Raw genomic sequence first — 27,944 nt, forward strand, 5'->3', positions numbered from 1 at the left:
AAAGCCTGTGGTGGAAGCGCTTACATTACAGGGCCAGGGTGCCACCAATGACTTCCGCTCCGGTCCACAGCCTAGGTTCTAATTCTGTATTGTCCACGAGGCCACCACTGGCCTCCAGTTCCCGCTGTGAGGCCACTACAGCACCTCCGCCCTAGCTGCAAAGAAACCAGAAATCGTACAACAAAGTAGGATCCGAGCTCAGCCTTTGCATCAAATGATGCGCGAGCGGAAGTGATGTAATACCGCGACCGTCTCTTCCGGTGGCTTTCTGCCCTGAGTAGTTCCCTGGAGCGCTGTGGCCTTTGTGAGTTCCGCAGGACAGGGACTCCCTGCAGGTTGATGGGGAGGATAAAGGCCAGGGTGCTGAGCTCGGCTCTACGCGCCTAGGCGCCTCCGGACGTGGCCAAGTCTGAGGCCTCTCAGGCTGTCGGTCCCCGGGGTAGGAAAGACCGCAGAGGGCGCGTCCTGGCTGTGTCCGCAGCGCCCGCTCTTCAAAAGCCGCCGGAGCAACTTTTATGGGGAAAAAAAAAGCTGGTTGTTTTGTTTTTGTTTGTTTTCTCAGAAGGGAACGAATTTTCGCTGGAGTAGTTGGAGTGACCAGCGTCATAAACGTTGTGATTTCAGCGCCTTTGGTGAGCACTTAGTGAAAGACGCCTTTTGGAAAAGGCCGTATTCCTTTAAAAAAAAAAAATTAGAAACGAATGTCTCGGGTGAGAACTTGACTCCTATTGTTGGTCTCTCTCTCTCTCTCTCTCTCTCTCTCTCTCTCTCTCTCTCTCTCTCTCTCTCTCTCTCTCTCTCGTGTGTGTGTGTATGTGTGTTTTATTTTGCTCATTAGCTTCAGATAGACATACTTTTTAGTTATTTAGAATGAGTTTAAACGTTGGTAGACCTCAAGTCCACTTAAGAAAACCCAGCCCGGTGTCTGCGCATGTCTTAAGTCTAAGGATGCAAGAGGGGTTCTAAGAATTCCAGGCTAGCCTGTTGTATATAGAGAGTTTCAGTCCAACCTGTGCTACATAGTGAAACATTGTTTTAAAAAACAAGCAAAAGCCGGGCAGTGGTGGCGCACGCCTTTAATCCCAGCACTCGGGAGGCGGAGGCAGGCGGATCTCTGTGAGTTCGAGACCAGCCTGGTCTACAAGAGCTAGTTCCAGCCCAGGCTCCAAAACCACAGAGAAACCCTGTCTCGAAAAAACAAAACAAAAAAACAACAACAAAAAAACAAACAAAAAAAGCAAAAATCCAACAAGCAACAATAGTGAGCTATTCTGTTCATCTAAAGTTCTAGAACTGTGTTTGTTTCTCCATCCCTTTTACACCTTTGCGCTGGTGATCAGATCCAGGGCCTTGTGCATGCTACACAATTTTTTTCTTGGTTCTTAGGCCTGTTCAGCACCAAACTGCTTAAAAATGTGGACCTCACAGAAGAAGTGTGGAAAAGCTTTATGAAAAGTTGTAAAATTAACTGTTAAGATTGATAAATTAGTGTTTTATTTCTTACAACACGTCTCCCCCCCCCCCCCCCCATTTCTCTTTTAAAGAAAAGTCTTAAATGTACTTGCATGTTTGATGATCCAGATATGTTGTGGTGCATCCACCTCTTTGCAGAAGTTTGTTTGCACGTTCTTCTAATAGATAAATATATTGTATGATGATTTGTTTGCTAAGACGTAAACTGAAAATAAAGGGGGATGTGGCAGGGTTGTGGTGGCGCACACCTTTAATCCCAGCTCTTGGGAGGCAGAGGATCTCTGTGAGTTCCAGAACAGCTAGGCCTACCCAGAGAAACCCTGTCTTGAAAAACAAAACAAAATTACTAGATTTTGATCAAGAAAAGCTAAAGAACAGTTGGGTATGCAGCTCAGTTGATAGAGTTTTGCTCATTATGTACAAATCCCTAGGTTGACTCTCTAATACCAGTGTGTAGTAGCTCACTCTCCTGTAATTCCACACTTAATCCATAGAAGCAGGAGGATTAGGAGTTCACGGTCATCCTTGGTCATATTGTAAGTTGTAAGCCAACCCGAATCACATAAGATCTTGTCTCTAAAAAAGAAAAGAAGAAAGTTAAAAACCGGTTGGGAATATAGCTCAGTGGTAGAACACTTGCCTAGCATGTGTAGCCTTAGGCTCAGTTTCCAGCACCGCAAAAAATAACTGAAAATCAGCAATGGTGCCATGTGATATCTGATCTATAAACATTCGAAATTTTCCACATTGTTTAAACAACAATGAGAAGAAGAAGCTTCTGGGTGTTTGGAGGTGTATGATCTCTTCATGATTTCTATGTTGTGCTGGACTTGCAGACACCTGCAGTCCCAACAATTGAAAGGTAAAGGCAAGAGTGTCACTGCAAGTTTGAGGTCCCGCTGAGCTACATACCAAGACTTGTGTCAAAAAATAAAACCAAAAGATGTCTATATTATACTTGTTTATAAGCCATAACGATTTCCAAGTAACTGGCTGTCTGCAGCAGCAGGCAAGCTGCCGCGCATGGTGAGCAGCTAGACACAGCATTCTGCTTTTCTCTGAGGCATGGAGTTCAGGCTAAGTCTTAAGCTCATTATTGGCTTTGGTTGGCTTTGAATTTATACTCCTACCACTCACCATCTCCCAGGCGCTGGGTTAATAGTCACATCTTGCTTCCGGTAAGTTCGGGTACTACAGCTTTCCATTGCCAACTCCAAGATTTCAAAAGATATGTGGAAGATAATTTGTAGATGCTCCATACTTGGATTGTATTTTATTAGGGAGCCATCCATTTCTTGTGGTCCTAAGTTTGGTGCTTGCTACAGACACTGACCATCACAGCACTTGGCTTGTTGGCAGTGCTGGCAGTTGGAGCCAGGAACTTGGGTTTGCTAGGCAAGCACTCTGCACCAAGCCACAGCCCCAACACTTGGTTTTACAGATGTTTTTCCTTATAGTTTAACAAGAGGAATGACTTGTGCCCCAGCTCTCACCCCACTTAATTTTTTTAACATCCATTAGTTAAGTGCAGTAAATACATGTCCCTGCCCTTTTCTTTTAATTTTAGAAACGTATTGTTTTATTAGTATGTGTGCATGCTAATACCTCAGCAATGGTGACATGGTTGTGGTCAGAGGACAACTGTGTGGAGTTGATTCTTTCCTCTTATGTGGGTTCTGGTGACTCAGTTCAGGTCGACAGGCATATGCTGCAAGTGCCTTTAGCCAGTTTGCCAGCCTTCTTATTCCCCCTTTCCTGTTTTTATGGAGGTGTATTGTCACTCAGGTCAGAAGACATGTACATTTTATTTTGACATACATTAATTTTTTCCCCTTTTCCCAGGTCTTTTACCTATATAGCAGTTTCTGAATCAATCTGTCTTAAACTTCATTTAAAACTTCTGGGAAAATAAGAAACAGAATTTTAGTTTAAGTACAAGACATTTGTTTTGACAAGGGAAGCCCCTTGGCCATTTCATGTGAATAAGAGCACTTGGCTGTACTCTGAGAAGCTGCGTTTGCCCTGGTGGCCTGTACTTCCAGTGCTTGGGGACCTGAGGCAAACAAACAAAGCCATGGAGTGTTATAGATCTGCACTACTAGGACCGGGGAAACTGAGGCAGGAAGTCACAAGTTGGAGGCATTACATAGTGAGAGTCTATGTTGAATCTCTATTGTTTCTGGTGTCATTTAATGTTTGCTTTGCAGTCTTGTTCTGGTGAATCATTCTTTCTCTGCCCCTTCCCTCCAGTTCCTCCTATCTCCTTTCCCAAGCAGCATTTTTGCTGGCTAGGAACTCAACTGAGTAAAATAAAGGGGTTTTTAAACATCAAGTTTTAGCTGTTGTTTTTTTTTTTTAATTTTTCTTATTTGATCTTGTTGTGTTGTGTACGTCGGCCTTATCCTCCTTCCTCCCGCCTCAGGCTCCTGAGTATTGTAAGTACAGGTATGTCCACCTTGAGTTAATGATTTCAAAGTGAGTCCCATTCAAGAGCTTAAATAACAATGTAATTTAGTAGATTATGTGACTACATCAGTCTTTACATTTTCAATTACGGTTGTTGAGATAGATTCCTGCTGTGTAGCCCGAGATGGCCCTGAGCTCACTGTGTAATCCATGTTTCCTCTTGTTCCTGCCTCACGACTACTGAGATTTATATAATCCTATATGTCTGTGTTTTAATGTGAACAATATAAAGTGAATATGTGATAAATCATGTGTAAAGTAATAAAACAGTTTCTATATTGTGATCTACTTTAAAATTCAAAATTTATATAATTTATTTCCATAGGTCAGAGAGATACATAGATAGTACCTTGCAGTGGATTACTGCAGCCTCAGTTATGGTTCTATAATCAAAGCCCCCATATACAATATTAAATATTGCTCTAATTTTATCCAGTCAACAACTTGTAAACATTTTTTACTTATATATTGGCTGTTGTTTTCCTTTTAGTGACTATTTCTTTTTATTTAATTTATTTTTGTTTGTGACATGGGTGTGTGGACGGAGGTCAGAGGACAGCTGTGTAAGGTTGGTTCTCTCCCTGTCCTTCCCCTTGATGTGGGTTCTGGGGATGGCGTGGCAAGCCCTGTACTCACTGAACCATCCCACCAGCCCCTCTGTCTATTTCAAGAGCTTGTTAGCGCTAGTGTGCCTCACTCTTCCAGTGTGAACACAGTATACCTTCACGGACGCCTTTGAGGTGCCGCAGCAACTTTGTTGTCATACATAGGTAGTCCATTCAGACAACATCTTTTTTTTTTTTTTTTTTTTTTTAAAGATTTATTTATTTATTATGTATACAACATTCCTTCCATGTATGCTTGCATGCCAGAAGAGGGCACCAGATCTCAATATAGATGGCTGTGAGCCACCATGTGGTTGCTGGGAATTGAACTCAGGACCTCTGCAAGAGCAGTCAGTGCTCTTAACCTCTGAGCCATCTCTCCAGCCCCCCAGACAACATCTTAACTGCATACACTTTCCTAGGTCAGGTATGACACTGGTAGTACCTTTCAGGATTTCATTTGGCACGCTTGGCTTTTGCATTTATTTTATTTGTGTGTGTGTGTGTGTGTGTGTGTGTGTGTGTGTGTGTGTGTGTGTGTAGGGGTGCTTGTGCTCATATAGAAGTGCCACAGCATTTATGGACATTGACTGTTACAAACCTCTGGATTACTGGCCCTGGCACACTGTTAGTTACACACACACTGGCCCTGGCACACTGTTAGTTACACACACACTGGCCTGGCACACTGTTAGTTACACACACACTGGCCTGGCACACTGTTAGTTACACACACACTGGCCTGGCACACTGTTAGTTACACACACACTGGCCTGGCACACTGTTAGTTACACACACACACTGGCCCTGGCACACTGTTAGTTACACACACACACTGGCCCTGGCACACTGTTAGTTACACACACACTGGCCTGGCACACTGTTAGTTACACACACACTGGCCTGGCACACTGTTAGTTACACACACACTGGCCTGGCACACTGTTAGTTACACACACACAGGCCCTGGCACACTGTTAGTTACACACACACTGGCCTGGCACACTGTTAGTTACACACACGCTGGCCCTGGCACACTGTTAGTTACACACACACAGGCCCTGGCACACTGTTAGTTACACACACACTGGCCTGGCACACTGTTAGTTACACACACACTGGCCTGGCACACTGTTAGTTACACACACACAGGCCCTGGCACACTGTTAGTTACACACACACTGGCCTGGCACACTGTTAGTTACACACACACTGGCCCTGGCACACTGTTAGTTACACACACACTGGCCTGGCACACTGTTAGTTACACACACACTGGCCTGGCACACTGTTAGTTACACACACGTACTGGCCCTGGCACACTGTTAGTTACACACACGTACTGGCCCTGGCACACTGTTAGTTACACACACGCTGGCCCTGGCACACTGTTAGTTACACACACACTGGCCCTGGCACACTGTTAGTTACACACACACTGGCCTGGCACACTGTTAGTTACACACACACTGGCCTGGCACACTGTTAGTTACACACACGTACTGGCCCTGGCACACTGTTAGTTACACACACGCTGGCCCTGGCACACTGTTAGTTACACACACACTGGCCCTGGCACACTGTTAGTTACACACACACTGGCCTGGCACACTGTTAGTTACACACACACTGGCCTGGCACACTGTTAGTTACACACACGTACTGGCCCTGGCACACTGTTAGTTACACACACACAGGCCCTGGCACACTGTTAGTTACACACACACTGGCCTGGCACACTGTTAGTTACACACACACTGGCCTGGCACACTGTTAGTTACACACACACTGGCCTGGCACACTGTTAGTTACACACACGCTGGCCCTGGCACACTGTTAGTTACACACACACTGGCCTGGCACACTGTTAGTTACACACACACACTGGCCCTGGCACACTGTTAGTTACACACACACTGGCCTGGCACACTGTTAGTTACACACACACTGGCCTGGCACACTGTTAGTTACACACACGCTGGCCCTGGCACACTGTTAGTTACACACACACAGGCCCTGGCACACTGTTAGTTACACACACACTGGCCTGGCACACTGTTAGTTACACACACACTGGCCTGGCACACTGTTAGTTACACACACACAGGCCCTGGCACACTGTTAGTTACACACACACTGGCCTGGCACACTGTTAGTTACACACACACTGGCCCTGGCACACTGTTAGTTACACACACACTGGCCTGGCACACTGTTAGTTACACACACACTGGCCTGGCACACTGTTAGTTACACACACGTACTGGCCCTGGCACACTGTTAGTTACACACACGTACTGGCCCTGGCACACTGTTAGTTACACACACGCTGGCCCTGGCACACTGTTAGTTACACACACACTGGCCCTGGCACACTGTTAGTTACACACACACTGGCCTGGCACACTGTTAGTTACACACACACTGGCCTGGCACACTGTTAGTTACACACACGTACTGGCCCTGGCACACTGTTAGTTACACACACGCTGGCCCTGGCACACTGTTAGTTACACACACACTGGCCCTGGCACACTGTTAGTTACACACACACTGGCCTGGCACACTGTTAGTTACACACACACTGGCCTGGCACACTGTTAGTTACACACACGTACTGGCCCTGGCACACTGTTAGTTACACACACACAGGCCCTGGCACACTGTTAGTTACACACACACTGGCCTGGCACACTGTTAGTTACACACACACTGGCCTGGCACACTGTTAGTTACACACACACTGGCCTGGCACACTGTTAGTTACACACACGCTGGCCCTGGCACACTGTTAGTTACACACACACTGGCCTGGCACACTGTTAGTTACACACACACACTGGCCCTGGCACACTGTTAGTTACACACACACTGGCCTGGCACACTGTTAGTTACACACACACTGGCCCTGGCATACTGTTAGTTACACACACGTACAGTGCAGTGTCTTTTACTCCTCCTTTCTTCTTATTTTTAATTACAGTTATTGGAGGGGTGTTGAGATCAGGGGGCGGCTTGTGCAAGTTGGTTCTCTCCTTCACCTGTGGGGCCTGTGAGGATTGATGGTGGGCACCTTTTTCTACTGATCCACCTTGCTGGGCATGCTGTGTTAGTTCTGGCAGGAATACATCCTTTATTTTAAAATTTTATTGACAAATTAAAACTAACAGCGAATCCTGTTAGTGCCCAATACTTCTTCACTGTAGAGGTTTTATCAGTATTTCTCCCGCCTTGTGGATTATCTCTCCCAAATAACCTTTTGTTGCCTTACTCTTCTGATAGAAGAAACTGCCTTTCTCAGCTTTGGGCCATACATTAAGACAACAAATGACATACCTACCAGGCTGTCTAAGAACAGGTTATCACAAATGCTGAGTCTTTGATTTCCATACCCAGCTGTCCAGGTTGTGGATATTAAGGCTCCAGCTGGTGTTGAATCAAATCTGGGCGCTCTTGTAAATTATAGCTGTGGGAACAATGGCTTCCAGTACCCAGGTGGAGGTCTCTCATGCTCCAAGGCTTTACAAGGAGCAGCTGGGGTTTGATGTGTGCATAGCAATGAGAGTTTGTGTGCTGTAAGGAGAATACTGCTGCATTATGATGTCGTGCAGCTCAGTATGATCCTGCTGCTTAATAAGGCCAAGTGCAGGAACTAGCACCCCTGTTCAAACTGTAGAGTGCATTGTTGGCCTTCACATTAAATGCTGTGTCAACCAGCTGTCCTGTTCTCACATGTAAACTGTGGAACAATCGTTAAGCATGCTCCCCTTTGTTAACTATAATATCATACTCAGTTTTGTTTTGAGACAGAACTCGGGCTGGCCTTGAACTCCCTGTGTAGCTGAGGATGACCCTATACTCATGGACTTTTTGTTTCTACCTCCTAAGTGCTGGAATTCCACGTCTGTCTCTATACTTTACTCATATTACTACATCTTGTGAGTACATTTCCCGCTTTATAATAGCATCTTTGGTCTCAACTGGGGCCCCCAGTAAGCAGCACATATATTTCTCTTTGCTCATTTTCCCATGTTTTCCATAATGTAACCAAAACCCAGTGTATATAGTAGTCTTGTGAGTTCTTTTCTCAATGGGTGCCTCCCTCCATCATCTGTGGGCTACTGAGTAAAATGAACAATATAATGGTTCCTTATCTATAGGAGAGGCTTTCTTTCTTAATAAATGTGTTTTAAAATCATTTAACTATTTGTGTATTTTGTGAATATATACATGTGTTTTTTTATGTGTTTAAATGCACACATGGAACTCAGAGGTCAACATTTGTGTCTTCTGCCTTCCTGAGATAGGGCTTCTCATTAAAACTGTAGCTCATCATTTCGGCTAGACTATCTGGCTAACAAGTCTCTGTCCTATACCCCCCAGCACTGGGGTTGCAGACATGTGCCAACCTATTGGGTTTCACATGGGTGCCAGGGTTCACACTCAGAGTCCTCATGCTTACACAGCAAGTGTTTTGCTCACTGAGCCTTCCCCAGGTCCCATGAGTGATACTTTCTAAGAATGTCTGTAGCGACCTCAAACTGTAAAGGGTATAGAACTCTGTGTGTATCATTTTCTGTGATTAATTTATAAATTCGGTACAATAACAGGTGAACAGAAATAACTAAGAAATTGAATAATTTCAACAATATACTATAATAAAAGTTAAGTAAATATGGTTTCTCTCAATATTTTATTGTCTCAGTCATCTTTTTCAGGCTGATTGATTATGAATAACATACTAGCATGTAAATTTGGAAGCAATTAATATATTTAGTTCTGTGTTACAGGATGTATCATAAATAAAAGCCTCAAGTATTTACACCAATTCAACATCTTTTTTTTTAAAATATTTATTTATTTATTACATATACAATATTCTGTCTGTGTGTATGTCCACAGGCCAGAAGAGGGCACCAGACCTCATTACAGATGGTTGTGAGCCACCATGTAGTTGCTGGGAATTGAACTCAGGACCTTTGGAAGAGCAGGCAATGCTCTTAACCACTGAGCCATCTCTCCAGCCCCCAATTCAACATCTTTTGTCAAAATCAAGCCATAGATTCCAGCTAACACCTTATAATAATAATGTTTGGGAATTCCTCAGTGGCAGCATGAAATCTGGCCTGGCGTACAATGTGTCCGTGCTGCTGTTTCATCTCTTTCCCTTTGAGAGTCTAATATGAACATGGTGTCTATTGGTCTTATTCGCTCCCACCCAGCTTCTCTGTTTCTGCTTCTTCCTCCTCTTCGTCTCTCATCCACTGAATTGTGGACAGCCTACAAGAGGTCACACTTTTATACTCACAGCTGATTCCTCCTGGAAGCTGCCATTCATCCTCTGCTGGGTTTTAGACGTCACGCCACCTTTCCGCTCTGTGCTGGGATTTTGTCTGGCTTGAGCCTGCGGAGGTCTTGCTCACGTTACACAACCACTGTGAGTTCATTTGTGCAAGTGCCCTGGTGTGTCTGGAAAACACTTTCATTATAGTCATTGTGGCCTCTGGTCCTTTCTACTCTCTCTCGATTCCTGAACCTTGAGGGGAAGGGTGTCATATAGATGTCTCACCAAGGGCTAAGCACTCCACAGCTTCTTATTCTGTGCAACATGACCAGTTGAAGATCTCTGTGTTGATTGCATCTACTGCAAGAAGCGTCTCTGGTGAAGATTCAGAGATGCACTAACTGGGTATGGTGATAAGTCATGGGTTTATTCATTGTGTCTATTTAGTACAGTGATAGTGGTAGGTTTCCTCCTAGGATCTGTGGCCTATTAAGCACAGGTTCTTGACTCTGATAATGGGTATGGGTTCCATCTTGTGCAGATGGTCTTAAATCCAACCAGAAAGTGTTTGGTTACTCCCATACATTTGTTCCACTAGTGGCTGCATCAGTGGGCATATCATGCCAGGGTGGTCATTATTGTAGCTTTGCAGATTTCACAGCTGGATAAGATTGGTCATTCCGGGACTGGAGAGATGACTCAGAGGTTCAAAGCACTAGCTCTTCTTCCAGATCACCTGGGTTCAATTCCCAGCACCCACATGGGAGGTTACACCTATCTGTAATTCCAGATCCAGGGCTTTTGACATGATACCCTCACACAGACATACATACGGGCAAAACACTAATGAACATAATATAAAAATAAATTACATATTTAAAAAAAAATTGGCGATTCCCCCTTTTCCCCAGTAGCAAACCTAGCACTCAGCAGTATAAGAACTAGTCAGTAGGGATGAAGTTTCCAGGTTAAGAGAAGTTTACTTTCTTCATGTTCTGTGACTCAAGTATGTGGTGTCTTCAGCAATAGGGTCTTGTTCTCAAGTTCTGAAGGGTAACCAAGAGCAATGGCAATGGTCTGTAATGTTTGGAGGTCTGTGCAGCACCACCCGAAGAGGTAATCCATTCTTGGCACTGAGTTTTTTGTTAGACTGTGGTATATCCAGTAGGGACATTGTTGCCTGGTTACAGGGTAATTCTATTTAAACTCTTTTTATGTAAGTATATATTTTAGGAAGGTAGGCATCTATATAATGCTTTTAAAAGACTTTTAATGTCTTTCTCCATACTCCCTCTTCTCCTCTGCCATCCCATCCCTACCTCATTTAACCTTTGTGATGTGCCAGTTAACTTTTAATTGTAAACTTGTCCACCTGGAATCACTTGGAAAGAGAGTCTCAGTAAGGAACTGTGTAAATCAGATTGGTGTAGGGGCATTGTCTTGATTGTTAATTCCTATAGGGAGTCCCAGCCCGTTGAGGGTGCTACCAGTCCCTGGTTTGGAGCTCTGAACTGTATAAGACAGAAGAGCAAGCAAGCAAGGGTTCATTCGTTTCTCTGCTCTTGATCGTCAGTGTGAAGTGAATAGCTGCTAGAATTCATGCCTAGATTCCCCTTGGTGACAGACTATAGTCTCTAATTGTAAGCCAGATAAACCCATCATCCTGAACATTGCTTTTGGTAAGATTGTTTAGTTCAGGGCCTGTGGGTGGCTCAGTGCACAAAAGCACTTGCCATCCAAGACTTGGAATCTGAATTTGATCCCTGGAACCCACAGTAGTGGAGGAGAGAACCAGCTTCTGGAAGTTGTCCTTTGACCCCCCATGTGCGTGCCTATACATGCACACACAATAGTAAATATTTAAAAGTCTCTAGTGCTTATTGAATGATTATTCATAGGTGGGATTTTTGATGGCCACAGTGGAAGGAGAGAGAGCGTGCCATTCCAGCTGCATCCTGCCATCTGCATCTTTCTTATTGGGCACAAACAAGGATGCTCCAAAATTATGTTTTAGTAGCTAATGTATCCAACACTTAATCTTGACCAAATCACCACAGGTATATAATTCTACCACTACAGAAACTGAGAAGAGGGTTCAAGACCATCCTGGGCTGTCAAGATTGAGAACATGTTGGATTTAGATGGAGGTGCCTGGTTTGTTTCTTTGGATGTTGATGGCGAAACGGAGTGTCTGGTTATGGACTGGGTTCCAAACCTTGTCATATGTCTAATGGTACTTTTTCTAGTTATGTGGAATTTGTTTTGCCTTTTTTGTTGTTGTTGTTCGTTTTTCAAGGTTGGCTTTAATCTTACTGTATAGCCAGGAATGACCTTGAACCAGGCCTCTTGCCACCCCCCTCAAATAGTAGGAATCTAGATGTACTTTGCCATACATGGCTCTCCAGTTAGATTTATAAACCTGTGGGAGCTAAATTAGTCTGTTCTGCTCATCTTTTATATCTGCATAACCCAGGCGACGAGTGTTAGCTTCCCAGTTGCTGCTTAAAGTACCAAGCTGTGGTGCTGGAATGATGACTTCGCAGTACTTGCTGTTCCCCCAGAGGATCCACGTCAGGGTGTCAATAACTCTTTTTTTTTAAGATTTATTTATTATGTATACAATGTTATGTCTTTCCTGCAGGTCAGAAGAGGGCACAAGATCTCATTACAGATGATTGTGAGCCACCATGTGGTTGCTGGGAATTGAACTCAGGACCTTTGGAAGAGCAGTCAGTGCTCTTAACCACTGAGCCATCTCTCCAACCCAACCATCAGTAATTCTAGTTTCAAGGTACACCTTTTTGGCCTCCACAGGCACTTGGACACATGTGGTGTGTGTGCTCTTTTGTGCACACGTGTGATGGTGCGCGAGCACACACACACATGCTCATGCACACACACCACACAAATTGAGTTACCAGGAATAAAGGTGCATCTGTAGTCCTGGCACTTGGGATGACCAAAAAAAGACCAGTAAGGTGGCTCAATGGTAAAGGTGCTTGGTGCCAAACCTGACCTCCTGAGCTCAATCCTTGGGACCCACATGGTGGAAGGAGAGAACCAACTCCCCAAAACTGTTCTCTGATCTCTACATGGGTGCCATGGACCCCATACGCACACATACAAACAGTAGTAGTAATAACTTTAAAAAGGATAGTGAGATGGCTCAGTGGGTAAAACTTATGGGTAAAAATTGCTGTGTGAACTTGATCTGAATTTAATCCCTCGAACCCACAGTTGGAAGAGAACCAGCTTCCCAAATTTGTTTGCTTACCTTCTGTATATCATGGCACATGTACCTGCACTCAGGCATGTGTGTGTGAGAGTGTACACACACACACACACAATAGTAAAAATGTAGTATATAAAGGACCATTGAGATGGCTCAGCAACTGAAGGTGCCTGCTCCCAAGTCTCGACAGGCCGAGTTCAATCTCTGGAGCTCAGAGTGAGAGAGCCTGTTTCTGAACGTTGCCCTCAACCTCCACACGTTCAGTCATAACCAATTGCCACAACACACAATAATAAATAATACTATTATTGCACTTTTAAACCAAAAACCACTAACAGTTCATGTTGTGGGGGTGCTAGAGAGATGGCTCAGCAGTTAAGAGCACTTACTGCTCTTGCAGAGGACCAGTGTTTGGTTCCCAGCACCCATGTTGTGGTTTGTAACCATCTGTAACTCCAGTTCAAGGGGAATCCAATACTTGGATTTTTCTAACTTGGGTACCAGCCATACACATAGTGCACATACATACATGCAAACAACCCTCAAAATACATTTGGGAGAAAAACTTATTAAAAAAGAATTCATAGCTGGGTGGTGGCACACGCCTTTAATCCCAGCACTCAGGAGCAGAGGCAGGTGATCTCTGAATTCGAGGCCAGCCTGGTCTACAGAGCAAGCAAGTTCTAGGACAACCAGGGCTGCACAGAGAAACCCTGTCTTGAAGAACCAAAAAAAAAAAAAAAAAAAAGCAAAGCAAAACTCACATTGGACGCTGGTGTGTGCAGCCAAGTCAAGCTATGCTGTGGTTGAGTGCACAAACAAGGTATCGTTCTCACCCTCCCATTCTTTTTTTTTTTTTTCCGAGATGGCTTTGGAGCCTGTCCTGGAACTAGCTCTGTAGACCAGGCTGGTCTTGTGTGTATGTCTGCAGGCCAGAAGAGGGCACCAGATCTCATTACAGATGGTTGTGAGCCACCAGGTGGTTGCTGGGAATCGAACTCAGGATCTTTGGAAGAGCAGGCAATGCTCTTAACCACTGAGCCATCTCTCCAGCCCATCACCCTCCCATTCTTAATATATTTCCTGGAAACTTAAATTTATATTGTGTTATGAAAATCATTTAATTAAATCTAGTTAGTACTTAGTTGTAAATTTCAGAAGGATCTCTAATTGCCCTGGTGGGAATAAAGGTATTCTAAAGAGAAACTGGTGACTACCCCCTTTTTTTGAAATAGACTTTCAAAAGCATATACTCACTTCAGTTGGTATTTCTGAAAGATTTTTATGTTGGGAGAAAGAACAGGCTAGAAGCCAGTGTGGGTGGATAGAGTGGGGCCGGGGAGGGGGTTGTATCCTGGAAAGAGGTCAGATCGTATTGCAGCAGGGACCGGAGCCTGAGCTATTGTGATGAGGGGAACTGCACACTTAGCAGAACTGCTTGGCTGTGCATGTCTCTTGCCCTCGATTTAAATCTGAAGTTCATGTTAGGATCTTAGACATAGGCTTGGAGGTTCAAAACACTGGAGCGTTTTGTTTTGCTGATGGTACAGTCACCTTTTTGGTATATATAAGAATTGTTTTGGAGACAGGGTCTCTAACCACTTTGTAGCTTAGGCTGGCATGGAACTTACTATGCAGACCAGCCTGGCCCGTAACTCACACAGCTCTACCTGCCTCTGCCTCATGAGTACTGAAATTACGATTTTTTTATCTTTATTTTATGTGCATTGGTGTGAAGGTGTCAGATCCCCTGGAACTGGATTTTTAGACAGTTGTGAGCTGCCATGTGGGTGCTGGGAATTGAACCTGGGTCCTCTGGAAGAGCAGTCAGTGCTCTTAACCGCTGAGCCATTTCTCCAGCCGCCATGAGTACTGAAATTAAAGGTGTACACAACTATACCCAGCTTATAAGTATTTTTAGAGATGGTATGAGGTTTTGCTTTTCATAAAATACTAAGGTTTAAAATGTGTACCTAGCCCATAATCATACAAAATGTACATAGCACATTTTTCAAGGCAAGTTCTTAATTCCAGAAGATAATATTAATATATTTTCCCAGGTGTTTTTTTTAAAGATTCATTCATTTTTATGTGCATTGGTGTTTTGCTGCTGGTATGTCTACATGAGGGTACCAGATCCCCTGGAACTGGAGTTACAGACAGTTTGAACTGCCATGTGGGTGCTGGGAATTGAACCTGGGTCCTCTATGAGAATCATCTCTCCAGCCCCTGGGTGTTTTCTTAAATAGAAGATAGTTCAAATATGATGAGAGCAGGGAGCTCTAGGCATGGGAGTAGAAGTATTTACCAGGTGAAAATTGACACAAAGTTTTAATGAAGAGTGTATGTTCTGGGGCCAGAGAGATGACTCCGCGGGTTGATAACCGGAATGTGGTCCTATGACATGATGGTGGAAGGTGAGAACAACCCCAGAAAGTTGGCTCTGACCTATACATACATACACACACATGCACATTGGCGCACATGCACACACAAACACACACTACTACTATGCATTGTTGACAAACACGGCATAGAAATTCTCAGGCACTTGCTGCCTCTGAGAGAGAATGGGTACCTTCTGTAGAAGCTAAGAGACATTAACCTAACTTATATCCTGGGCCATTTGTTTGGGGTCATTGAGATAAAAGGTGACACTTCAGCATTCTGCTAGATAGTAAGCTTTATAAACACCATTTGTCCTTTCTAAGATTGGTGCAAGAAAACCCATTTTTAATAAAAAGGGAAGAAAAGATTGGCCATTTGGGGTGAGACGCCACGGTTAAGCTAAGAGTTACGCTTTTGTTAGATAACAGGGCATCACAGGGCACTGGAGCAAGAGAAAGGAATTTCTGGCTTTTTTGCCTCCGCAGTCAACATTTGGAAAAGTTGAACAGCTTGTCCCGTTTTCACTACGTATCATTATATCTGGTAGACAAAAGAAAACAAATGCTTGACTGGGAGCCAGGCATTGTACATACCTGTAACCCAAGTACTTGGCAGACTGAAGCCAGAAATCACAAATTCAAGAAGGAACTGGAAAGGGAGGACTGTGGTCTTTCTGTGGAGATGCTTTTATCTTGTTTAGGAATGTGTTAGGACATAAGCCTTTATTAAAACCCCAGTGCATATTTAAGATGTGTACACTTGAACTGAAGAGTTGGCTCAGTGAGTGAGGACACTGTGTACAGCGTGAGAAACAGTTATGCCCCAATATCCATGGCATAGTCATCTGGGTACCTGTAGTGGTGTGACAGGCAAAGGATTGCCGGGGCTCGCTGGCTACCGGTCAGCTGGGGGTCCAGTGAGAGATGCTGTCTCAGTGGAATGTGGTGGAAGGGGTAGAACCGGATGTCCCATGTCCCCTAGGCTTTGTGCACACGATATATGCTTCCTCTCTTCCCACAAAGATGTGTTTGACTTTTAATTATATCTTAGAGTCAATATTTTAGTTTGATCTATGGATAGGGCCTGTGTAAGGTTTCTGTGAGTGTATAATTTGATTTATTGATAATGAACTGTGTAACTATATAATTTGGACTGCTCTTCAGGGTTTGATTCATTGATGATTGCCATTAAATTTTAACAAAAATGCTTTTTATATTTTTGGTTGCGAACCTAGGATTTAACAGCTGAGCCATCTCTCCAGTCCACAGAATTATTTTTAAGATACACAATGCTTATTGATGAACTAAAAGGAGGGCTGGGGATATAAATCATTTGGTATAGTGCTTGCCTAGCATGCACAAAACTCTGGGTTTGATCAGCATTGCCACATCCACTGGGCATGGTGGCACACACCTGTGCTAATTCTAGCACTTGAGAAATGGCGGCAAGGGGATTAGAAGTGCAAGACCAACCTTGGCTACATTGTGAGTTTGAGGTCAGCCTAGGACATGAGACCTTGTTTTATATTTTGCTTTTTTTTGTTATGTTTTGTTTTTTAAAAACAACTTGGGAGGCAGAGACAGGTGATCCCTGAGTTCAAGGCCAGCCTGGTCCATAGAACAAGTTCCAAGTTAGCCAGGGCTATACAGAAAACTGTCTCAGGGGGAAAAAAAAGAGGAAAAGGAGGAAGAGGAAGAAGAAGGAAGAAAAGTGTGAGAAGGAAATTAAAGCAAACTGGTGAAAAAAATTAAACACTATAAAACACTATTTCTACATTATTATTATTATTGTTAATAATAATAATTTTGTTTCAGACAGGCAAACAGGAACCCTAAAACAAAAACTGAAAAGATGGTTCTCTGAAAAGACCCATAAAAAAAAGGTGTTGAATAGATCTAATTTTGCTCTAGCCATCCCTGTGCTAGGGGGAGAAGGCTTGAATTTCCTACCAAGACCTTGCTGAGGTTGCTTACTGCTTAAATTATGATTTGAGATTCCTCCTGCCCAAATACCTTTACATTTAAGATTGAGATATAGCTCAGTTGTAGAACTCTTGTCTATCCTGTATGAATCTTGAGTTCCATCCTCCACACCTGTCAAACAGGATCAAAGACCACCACCAAAAAAATCTACCTGAAAACAAAAGGATTATTTTGGGAACATAAAGATGGCTCAATTTTCAAGTACATTTGCTGTAGATCTGAGCACTCGTGTATAAAACTATGTGTCCAATTAACATCTGTAACTCCAGTCCTAAGGAAGATGGAGACAGGACCACTGGAGCTTTCTGGCTTTCAGCACAGCTGAGAAAACGTGAGCCCCTGGCTCAGGGAAACACCCACCTTAAATGAATGGGTGGAGAAGGATGGGGTGGGACATAGAAACCTCTGGCCTCTGTGTGTGCACATTTACAGAAGGTGTACACACAGATAAGAAAATAACCATCTGCTTGTTGTACATATAGTTTTCCCACTTGTTGAAGATGAGGGCAAGTTTGCATGGCAATGAAAGAAACCTTTACCTGCCTTTAAGTCCCGCATCATCGTTTCTGAACCAGATGATAAATGAGCAATCGCTAATGCTCTCTGAATATAGATCCTTTCCTGTTTTGTTCTGTTTTAAATTTTCTAATTATTTTCTTTGTGTGTATAGTGTGTGATGTAGGGAGAAGGGTGCCTTCCACCTTTACATGGGTCGTGGAGATCAAACTCAAGCTGTGGAGCTCATTGTCTGGACACAAGTGCCTTACTGGCTTAGCCGATTTGCCAACTCCCTGTTTTTTTTTTTTTTTGAGGCAAAGTTTATATCCCTGCTAGCTTTGAACTCACAGCCATTTCCCTGGTGCAGCCTCTCAAGGGCTGGCATGTTAGCAGGGCTTTCTGTTCCACCAGCCAGCTCTCAACCACACAGAGACTTGTTATTAATTGTAAATGCTCAGCTGATAGCTTAGCCTTGTTACTAACTAGATTTATCTACGCTCTATCATGTGGTTGTACCTTTATTTTTAGCAGAGCATGTTCATCTCCTGCTTCCTCTGCATCTCGCTGGTGACTCTGCCCTTCTTCATCCCCATTCTCTCTTTTTGTCCACAAGTCCTGCTAACCTATGCCTGACTAGCTATTCGCCATTTAGTCCTTTGTTAAATCAGTGAGAGTCCTTTATCAAACCAATGAGAGCAACAAATATCCAGTGTACAGCACTGGCATTACAGGCTTTGAATATAGATCTTTTAAGGGCAGTTGTATTTACTGTGAAGGGTGATTATAATGATTAATTGAACACACGGACACACACACTCCTTGCACAGTTGCTGCATAGCATTCCTCAGTAAATTGCAGCTAGTATCACTAGAATTCATGTTTCAGAGAGCACTGTGTGTAGTGATCTTCCTGTGTACTTCCTGCATATAGTTAATGTATAATTGATGTTAATTAGTGATTGATACTGCGGAAACACTGATGGTTGTGTACAACAGCAATGGAGAGTGCCACTGTCCTCTGAAGCTCACCAGCTGCACTCCAGTGACGGCAGCTCCAGTGGAAGGAGTATCCAGACCCACTTCTGCGTTACAGGATGGCAGCCACTGACTTTTCCCGCGGTAAGGCCTTAGGAATTGAAAACAGGTTGAAACCCACTTGCTGACCCACAGGAATATTTGTAGCGCCTCTGGGGTAAAGGTGCAGTCTTCATTATATTTTTTTAAATATTTATTTATTTATTATGTATACAATATTCTGTCTGTATGCCTGAAGGCCAGAAGAGGGTGCCAGACCTCTTTACAGATGGTTGTGAGCCACCATGTGGTTGCTGGGAATTGAACTCAGGACCTTTGGAAGAGCAGGCAATGCTCTTAACCACTGAGCCATCTCTCCAGCCCTCATTATATGTTTTATAGTCATGATAAAGTACATTTTTGTTTTAGATTTTGTTTATTTTTGTATGTATGAGTGTTTGTTTATGCATCGTGTGTGTGTGTGTGTGTGTGTGTGTGTGTGTGTGTGTGTGTGGTGCCTATTGAGGCCAGAAGAGGGTGTCAGATCTCCTGGGGCTGGACAGTTGTGAGCTGCCATGTGGGTGCTGGGAATTGAACCTGAGTCCTTAGCCACTGAACCATCTTCCTATCCCCCAACACTTTTCTTTTTTTGAGATGGAGCCCCATGTAGCCCATGGTGGCCTTGAATTTGCTAGGTAACTGGTAATGGCCTTGAATTCTTGATCCTTTTGCTTCCACCTCTTGAGCTGGGATGACAGGTGTGCACCATTTATAGCCATTTATTCTAAGATGGAGCCTGGGGCTTCATGCTCTCCAGGCGAGTACTGCACTGACTGAGCTACAGCTCCAACCCTGATAGAGTGGCGTCTTCAGGGCATAAAGCTTCCTTCCTTATGAGATGAAGATGCTATTAATAGAGTTGCCCTAGTAAGAAGCATTCCTTGCATCCTTCTTTCAGGTTGTAGATGACACAGGACTGCGCTAGCATTCTATAGTATGTAGGGATGGGAACGGGCTCTCAAATGTGTGTGTGAGAGAGGTGGGGAACAAATGAGGGAGAGAAGAAGGAGAGAGAGAACAATATTGAGAGGCACAGAACAAGAAAGATGGAGACCAGGAGGGAGGGAGGAGACGCCAGTCTATAGTTACATTGATGATGTGAGGCTTTTGTACTAGGGTGGAATGACTCCTGTGCCTTCGGATGAGACTCTGCACCACTCAGTATTCATACCTGCTTCCTTTTCCATGAGATCTTTCAGGGGACTCAGTCTGCCGTCAAGAAGAGAAGGTGTCAGCACAAAGGATGTTGACTGACTGCCTGACGAGTTATCAGGTAAAAAGATACACACATGCACACACATCCAAAACATTCCACCTACAGACAATTTCCTCTGAACGGACTTGTCTCTAGAGCTGTTTACAGCAAATAGAGCTTCACTCACCTAAGGCTCTGGCTTCCCGGGATAGAGACCCTGGCATAGTTTGCTTTCTGTTGCCATGATAAAAAAACATCAGTTTACAATTCTCAGATCATAATCGAGCCCTGAGAGATGTCAGTGCCGGAACTTGAGGCAGGAACTGAAGCAGAGACCAGTGATGGAATCTGTTTACTGTCTCATGATCCTGACTTGCTCAGCTACCTTTCTTAAACACCCCATACTCACCTGTTGGGGAATGGTACTACCCACAGTAGACAGGGCCTTTCTTCATCAATCAGAAATCAAGAAAATGCCCACAGGCCAATCTGATGAAGGCAGTTCCTCAGTTAACACTCCCTATTCTCAGGGAATAGTTTGTGTCAAGTTGTCAGTGATTATGACAAAACCTTTCCTATTAAGTGAGTTGGAATTTTACAGTTAATCTTGATCTTAGCTTTACCTTCATGGTGTCAGATCATTTTTCTTTTATTATTACATTTGTGTGTGTGTGTGTGTGTGTAGAACACATGCCACAGTGTGTGGATTCAAAGGACAACTGCAAAAGTCAGTGCTCTACTTGCATCATGTGTGTCTGAGGTCCACACCTGGTCATCAGTCTTGGCAGCAAGTAACGTTACCCACTGAGCCGTCTTGCTGGCCCCTGACCAGCAATGTTTCTTCCTTTTTTGAGACCTGGCAAATGATAAGGTAGATGAGATAGCCTCCTTTTCTAAGACATTTACTCATGTATACACACTCATCACATCTTTAGGAGGTGCTGGCTACTGTGTCTAATACAGAGAAATACCATGATGTTCTTGTGTACTTTTGGTACCAGTTCCTAGTCAGCAGTGACATTTAACTTGGGGAAATAAGAGAGCAAGAATAAAGCAGAAGATGGAGCTCAGCGGGAGTTGTTGCTTAGCATGCTCAGTCAGGGTTCTGGGTTCTGTCTCCAGCAAGGTAAAAAGGTGGCTGGGGTCCTTGATGCCTCAGTGGGTAAAGGGCTTTGTACAAATAGACGGACCTGAGTTTTGAGACCCAGTAAAACTTGGCGTGGCTGCTTATGTCTGTAATTTCAGGGTTGGGGTGGCGACGAGTAGATTCCAGGACTCACTGATCAGCCAGTCTAGCCGAAACAGCAGTTTCCAGGTTCAATTAAAAGGCCTGTCTCAGAAATAAGGTGAAGAATTAACTGAGGAAGTCATGAACTTGAACTTGAACACATGAACTTGCACAGGCAAGTGTTCCTATCAGTTTACATGTGTATACACCATGCACACACACACATGAGTTTAAAGAAGAGTTTGTAGGGGCTGGAGAGATGGCTCAGCGGTTAAGAGCGTTGCCTGCTCTTCCTAAGGTCCTGAGTTCAATTCCCAGCAACCACATGGTGGCTTACAACCATCTGTAATGAGGTCTGGTACCCACTTCTGGCCTTCAGGCATACACGCCAACAGAGTATTGTATACATAATAAATAAATATTTAAAAAAAAATAAAGAAGAGTTTGTAAAGCCACTGGACCTTGGTGTTAGAGACCAGAGAATTTTCTTAGGTGTTGGGTTCCACTTCCTCATCCTCCCATGTTCATTAACAAAGATCTTAATTGGCTAAGACCAGCATGGCATGTGTTCAATATTTCAGGAGTTGGTGAACTTTGAGGATGTGGCTGTGGACTTTACCCAGGAAGAGTGGACCTCACTGAACTCATCCCAGAGAAGCCTCTACAGAGACGTGATGCTGGAGAACTACCGGAACCTGGCCACAGTAGGTGAGACTGCTGTTGCTCCCTGCAGCCTCCCATGGACTGACTGTGTTTCAGGAACGGTGATGGTAGCTCTGAATAAGACACAGCCCCATCCCTAAATGCATGTTTTGTTTTTTGGTTTTGTTTTGTTGTATTTTGAGACAGAGGTTCTCAGTGTAACCCTTGCTGGCCTGGAATTGAGACGTAAAACAGGATCACCTCAAATTCACAAATATTAGCCTTGCCTCTGCTTTTTGAATGCTAGAATTAAAGGTGTATACCACCTTAAATATGTTTTAATGTACTGGGGTGGTTCTCAAAAAGTTTAATATATATTTAATATATATTTTTGCTGGTTGGTGGTGGTTCATGTCTTTAGTCCTAGCACTTAGGAGATAGAGGCCGGCAAATTTTGGGGTTTGAGGCCATCTTGGTCTGCAGAGTGAATTCCAGGATATCCATGCTACTCAGAGAAACCCTGTCCTCCACCCCAAAAAGAAAGTATATATTTTCCTTCTCTACATTGATAGGCTAAATTAGAAACCTCAGTGTATAATATTATATCATTTATGTGTCTATAAATTCTCTTGGAGTTCAAGAGATGGCTCGGCGGTTAAGAGCAGTTGCTTGAGGACCTGGGGTGGGGATCCCAGTACTTATCTATAACAAGTGGATTGTGGTCTTGCATGCACCTGTAACCCTGGTGTGGCACTGAGGAGAGGTTGGAAATGAGGATCACTGAGGCTCACTGGGTGCCAGTCTTACGGGGAAAACACAAGCCAAGGTTCCAGGAGAGACTGCCCTAGAGTAAAGCACCCAGCACCCCACTTTGTCCTTTGCATGTGGGCACAGGCATTCATACCTGCACACACACATGCATATACCACATGCACATATACCACACACATACATATCCACAAACACATGCAGTTAGTTAAGAAGGGCTTGGGTAGATGACTCAGGAAGATGGTTACTGCTCTAGCAAGAGGACCTGAGTTAGGGCCACAGCTCTCCTGTAAAGGCTAGGTGTGATATTAGCCACCATATATACAGAAGTACACCTACATACATGAACACTTATACACACATACAAAATAATAAGTAAATTAGAAAGTTTAATTATCTTGATGACTGTGATTAATAATACTATATATGAGCCACTTGTGGTTAATTTTTCTAGAGGAACAAAGATCTCTTTGTTGCAGATCTCTCTCTCTCTCCTCTTTCTCTCTTTTGTTTTTTGTTTTTAAGACAAGGTTTCTCTGTGTAGGCCCGGCTGTTTTAGAACTCACTCTGTAGACCAGGCTGGCCTTGAACTCAGAGATCCCCATGTAAATGGACTCTGTACTTTCATTTCCCAGCCACCCACACCCGAATAACCACACAGAAACTGTGCTAATTGCAACACCGTTTGGCCAGTGTCTTAAGCTTCTTACTGGCTAGCTCTGAGTATTAAATTAACCCATTTTTATTCATCTGTATCGCCACAAGGCTGTGACTTATCGGTGCAGCATGTTACTTCTTTGGCAGCTACGTGGTGTCTCCTTGACTCTGTCTACTGTCTCTATAGATCTCTGTTCAGATTTCCTGCCTGTTTTTACTCTGCTAAGCCATTGGCCCAAACAGCTTTATTCATCAACCGATAAAAGCAATACATACAGAAGGACATCCTACATCATCCACCTGCTTCTGTATCCTGAGTGCTGGGATTAAAGGCATGCACCACCATCACCCAGCAAAAAATATATGGAGACCTGGACTTTTTGAGAACCACCCCAGTACTTTAAAACATATTTTCCCAGCTGTTCTTACTTTCTGTTTGAGTAAAAGTAAAGTGCTGGGCTGAGATACGACTCAGTGGTGGAGCACCTATCACTTGCAGGGCCCGGATGCAACCTCCAGTACTATAGAAAGAAAACTCTAGTACTTTGTAAATGTATATACAACTAAGTTAACTGGGGTCTTAGGCTCCAGAGCAAGCTAAACTTTGAGGCATAGACAGGTGGTACTTGTATAATTAGCGCCTTAAAAATTATTTCTCTTTATTTATCATTACTTATTATTTATTTATCATTAGATATTTATCATTATCTAGTTCCTGGCAGTTTGGTGCACGCTTCTGGAATTCAAGCATGTGGGAGGCAATAAGAGTAATATTTTTGTGAGCTTGAAGCCAGCACTTGTCTCCAAACACTGGAGAAAAAGCAAAAATTCTTAATTCTTAAACCCTGGGAAGTTCTGTCATTTTTTTCTCTAAGCCTTCTCATCAGTGTGTCTTACTTTGTGCACAGGATATCAGCTCATCAAACCCAGACTGGTTTCTTGGCTGGAACAAGAAGAATTTAGAACATGTCAGAACATAGTTTTCCCAGGTCAGTATTCATGGTAATTAATTTTTTATTAATTACCTGGCTATCCTGATACTCACTCTGTAGATCAGGCTGGCCTCGAACTCACAGAGATCCACTTGCCTCTGCTTCAAGTGCTGGGATTAAAGGCATGCACCACCATCACTGGGCTTGGAAGTTCTATTTAATGAAAGTTTAGTATGTTTGCAATTGAAATAAACTTAAAATAAAAACAAAACCCTTGTGTTGGACTGGAGAGATGGCTCAGTAGGTAAAGGCATGTGTGGCCAAGCCTGACAACTTGAGTTCAATCCCTGTAATCCACACAGTAGAAAGAGAGAACCAACGCCCAGAGTCCCCTGACCTCTACATGCGTGCTGTGACGCTTGCATACGTCTGCACATACACACTCAGTGAGCGAATGAAGGGGCGAATGAATATTTTACAGAAGCTCTAAAATTCTCGTGTATGGGGGTGTGTACATGTTCCCACCGTATGTGTTTTGGAGTCAGAGGGCACCTTTGGTGTCTATCCTCACTTTCCACCTCATTTGACAGAGCCTCTGTTTGCCACTGACTGCATGTGCTGGGCCGGCAAGCTTTGGGGATCCTCCTGTCTTCATCTACCGTCTTGTCATAGATATACTGGAATTACAGACAGCCGTATGTGAGTGCTGGGGATCTGCGCTTAGGCCCTCACCCTGTGTAATAAGCACTTTATCCGTTGAACCAATCAAGCTCCTATAATGAAGTTCTTCAAGATAAAATTTGTCTTAGAACTCTGAGGCAAGAAGAAAAATCTTCAACTTCTGATATTCTTTTAGCTTACTTAAACTTAGTGCTTTGAGAGATGCTCTTTTTCTAGAAGTTTTCTACTCTCTTTCCCTGATAATTTCTTTCTGTTTACCATACTTTTAATTTTTATAGAATCAACTTTTGATACAACCTGAAAGTTCGATGCAGTGTCATTATCTTTGTCTGACGTGATGGCACATTCCCGTAGTCCTTCTACTCAGGAATGAGTCGGAATGGCTATGAAGTCAGCACAGTGTGGGCTATGTCGTCTCAAAAATAAAACAGAAAAAAATCCTCATCTGGCTCTACTTTTTCTACCTTTTAAAATTCAAAATAAAATAAATGAGCCTTATTTTTAAAAATAATTTATTTTTATTTTATTTGCATTGGTATTTTGCCTGCACTGAGATCTGTGTGAGGATGTAGGATATTGGAGTCAGAGACAGTTGTTAGCTGCCATGTGGGTGCCTCTGAAGGGCAGTCAGTGCTCTTAACCACTGAGCAATCTCTCCAGCCCAAACCTTATTTTTTTAATTCCTGCTTTCTACCTCCTTCTCCATACTCCTACCTTTATTTTTCTGTTTCACTTCAGAATGGAAAATGCAGCCTGAAACCAAATGTTCAGCATTCCAACAGGAATTTTTGAGGGGTAACATGCCCAGTGGGTTGCAAATGGTAAGAATAAAAATTTTATCTTATTTTTATTCTCAAAGGAAACTAGAGGCTAAAGATGTGTCTCTTGTAGAGTACCTATTTGGCATATTTGAAGCTCTTCGAGGAGAAAACTAGGAATTCCATTAAAGGAGCTTTGAGAGAAGTAGATAATATACAAGAACAAATGTCTGAAGAAATAATATGAAATTGTGTCCCCAATGTGTAGTGAAACTCACTGCTTCAGAACTCATACAAATTACATCTTTTTCTTGGACTGGTGCAGAAAGCTTTTAAAGATTAGAGCAGATGACACAGCATTCTGGAGAAAGTGTTTAATCCCACCACTTAGTATGAACTGTATGCAGGTAGTGGAAATAACCATAATTACAATGTTTTGTTATCAAATGCTTATAACATTAACAATTGGCTGCAAAAACAAAATGTTGTTCTTCCTTCTTACCAGCAAACAGGAAGCCAGAGTGGAGGGGAGCTCCATAACTGGACGGAGTCTGGAGCCTTCTGCAGTGACCTCTCACCCCTTCAGACACATCCGAAAACTCAAGCGACATGGGATGATGATGATTGCGGTCAGGACAGAAGAGACTTCCTGATGCTTCCCAAGAAAAGCTGCACTGGTGAGGAACCTTCTGGACTCAGTGAGAGTGAGGAAGCCTCTATGACCCCAGTTAAAGTTGATCGAAAAACTGCCACACAAGAGAAGTCTTTAGAATGCATTGACTGTGGGAAGTTTTTTATTAATCAGACACATCTTCAAACACATAGAAGAACTCACAGTGGAGACAGACTTTATGATTGGAATGAATACGGGAGAAGTTTCATAAACTCGAGACTTGCTGTGCTCATAGAAACTCTCAATGCAAAGAAGCCGTACAGGTGTAAGGAATGTGGGAAAGGCTATAGATATCCTGCATATCTAGACATTCACATGCGAACGCACACTGGCGAGAAGCCTTACGAATGTAAGGAGTGTGGGAAAGCCTTCAATTACTCCAACTCATTTCAGATACACGGAAGAACTCACACTGGAGAGAAACCCTATGTGTGTAGTCAGTGTGGGAAAGCCTTCACTCAGTACTCAGGACTTAGTATACACGTAAGATCTCACAATGGTGACAAGCCCTATGAATGTAAGGAGTGCGGGAAAGCCTTCCTTACATCCTCACGACTTATTCAACATGTAAGAACGCACACAGGAGAGAAGCCTTTTGTGTGTGTCAAATGTGGCAAAGCCTTTGCTCTTTCTTCAAATCTGAATGGACATTTGAAGATGCACGCTGAAGAGAAGACATGTGTGTGCAAGATTTGCGGGAAAGCATTTGGGTATCCTTCGTGTCTTAACAATCACATGAGAACGCATAGTGCCAAAAGGTCACACACATGTAAGGAATGTGGGAAGGCCTTCAACTATTCCACTCACCTTAAAATTCACATGCGCATTCACACTGGGGAAAAACCCTATGAGTGCAAACAGTGTGGAAAAGCCTTCAGTCATTCCACTTCATTCCAGATACACGAAAGAACCCACACTGGAGAGAAGCCCTATGAATGTAAGGAGTGTGGGAAAGCCTTCATCTGCCCCAGTTCCTTCCGAATTCATGAAATAAGTCACACTCACACTGAAGAAAAACCATATAAGTGTCAGCAGTGTGGAAGAGCCTACAGTCATCCCCGTTCCCTTCGGAGGCATGAAAGAACTCACCAGTGAGCAGCCTGGCTGATGGAAGCTGTGTGAGAAAGCCATGATTTGCTCTAGTTTACTTTGAAGACATGATGGTACTCACAGTGGAGAGAAACTGTTAAAATTATATATACAGCTTGGAGCAGTACTGTATGGTAGTTGCTCAGGAGGCTGAAGATGGGGGATACATTTAAATCCAAACTGGGCAACACAAGTACTCCATGTCAAAAAAATTAAAACGATTGCTGACAAGATGGCTCAGTGGATAAAATCACTTGTTGTGAATGTCTGACATCTTGAATTTGATCTGTATGCATGTAAAATAGACAATAGTGGCATTC

The 27,944-nt window shown here is 43.4% G+C and overlaps 1 protein-coding gene across 7 annotated transcripts; it reads left to right on the forward strand.

Annotated features, from left to right (window-relative positions):
* Nucleotides 1-253: 253 nt before the first annotated feature.
* Nucleotides 254-27,855, forward strand: LOC142846346 (zinc finger protein 426-like). Of its 7 annotated transcripts, none has more exons than XM_075966727.1 (7): nucleotides 254-632; nucleotides 18,884-19,046; nucleotides 20,192-20,274; nucleotides 22,006-22,132; nucleotides 24,400-24,480; nucleotides 25,843-25,925; nucleotides 26,368-27,855. In XM_075966727.1, exons 2-7 carry the CDS (start codon nucleotides 19,022-19,024, stop codon nucleotides 27,628-27,630), a joined length of 1,662 nt encoding a protein of 553 aa, XP_075822842.1. In that variant the 5' UTR covers nucleotides 254-632; nucleotides 18,884-19,021; the 3' UTR covers nucleotides 27,631-27,855. The 7 variants fall into 7 exon arrangements, with proteins under 7 accessions (XP_075822842.1, XP_075822845.1, XP_075822843.1 ...); XM_075966730.1 differs by having other exon boundaries at nucleotides 20,201-20,274; XM_075966728.1 differs by having other exon boundaries at nucleotides 263-632; nucleotides 18,924-19,046.
* The last annotated feature ends 89 nt before the right edge of the window (nucleotides 27,856-27,944 follow it).

This window comes from Microtus pennsylvanicus, chromosome 3 (assembly GCF_037038515.1).
Source record: "Microtus pennsylvanicus isolate mMicPen1 chromosome 3, mMicPen1.hap1, whole genome shotgun sequence".
NCBI lineage: Eukaryota > Metazoa > Chordata > Mammalia > Rodentia > Cricetidae > Microtus > Microtus pennsylvanicus.

What these genes read in the sequence shown, in the direction of transcription:
- LOC142846346 (XM_075966727.1), top strand. Translation starts at nt 19,022, where the DNA reads ATGGCAGCCACTGACTTTTCCCGCG. An exon ending in ACTGCCTGACGAGTTATCAG is followed by an intron (nt 20,275 to 22,005) that starts GTAAAAAGATAC and finishes TCAATATTTCAG; the next exon opens with GAGTTGGTGAACTTTGAGGA. An exon ending in TCAGAACATAGTTTTCCCAG is followed by an intron (nt 24,481 to 25,842) that starts GTCAGTATTCAT and finishes GTTTCACTTCAG; the next exon opens with AATGGAAAATGCAGCCTGAA.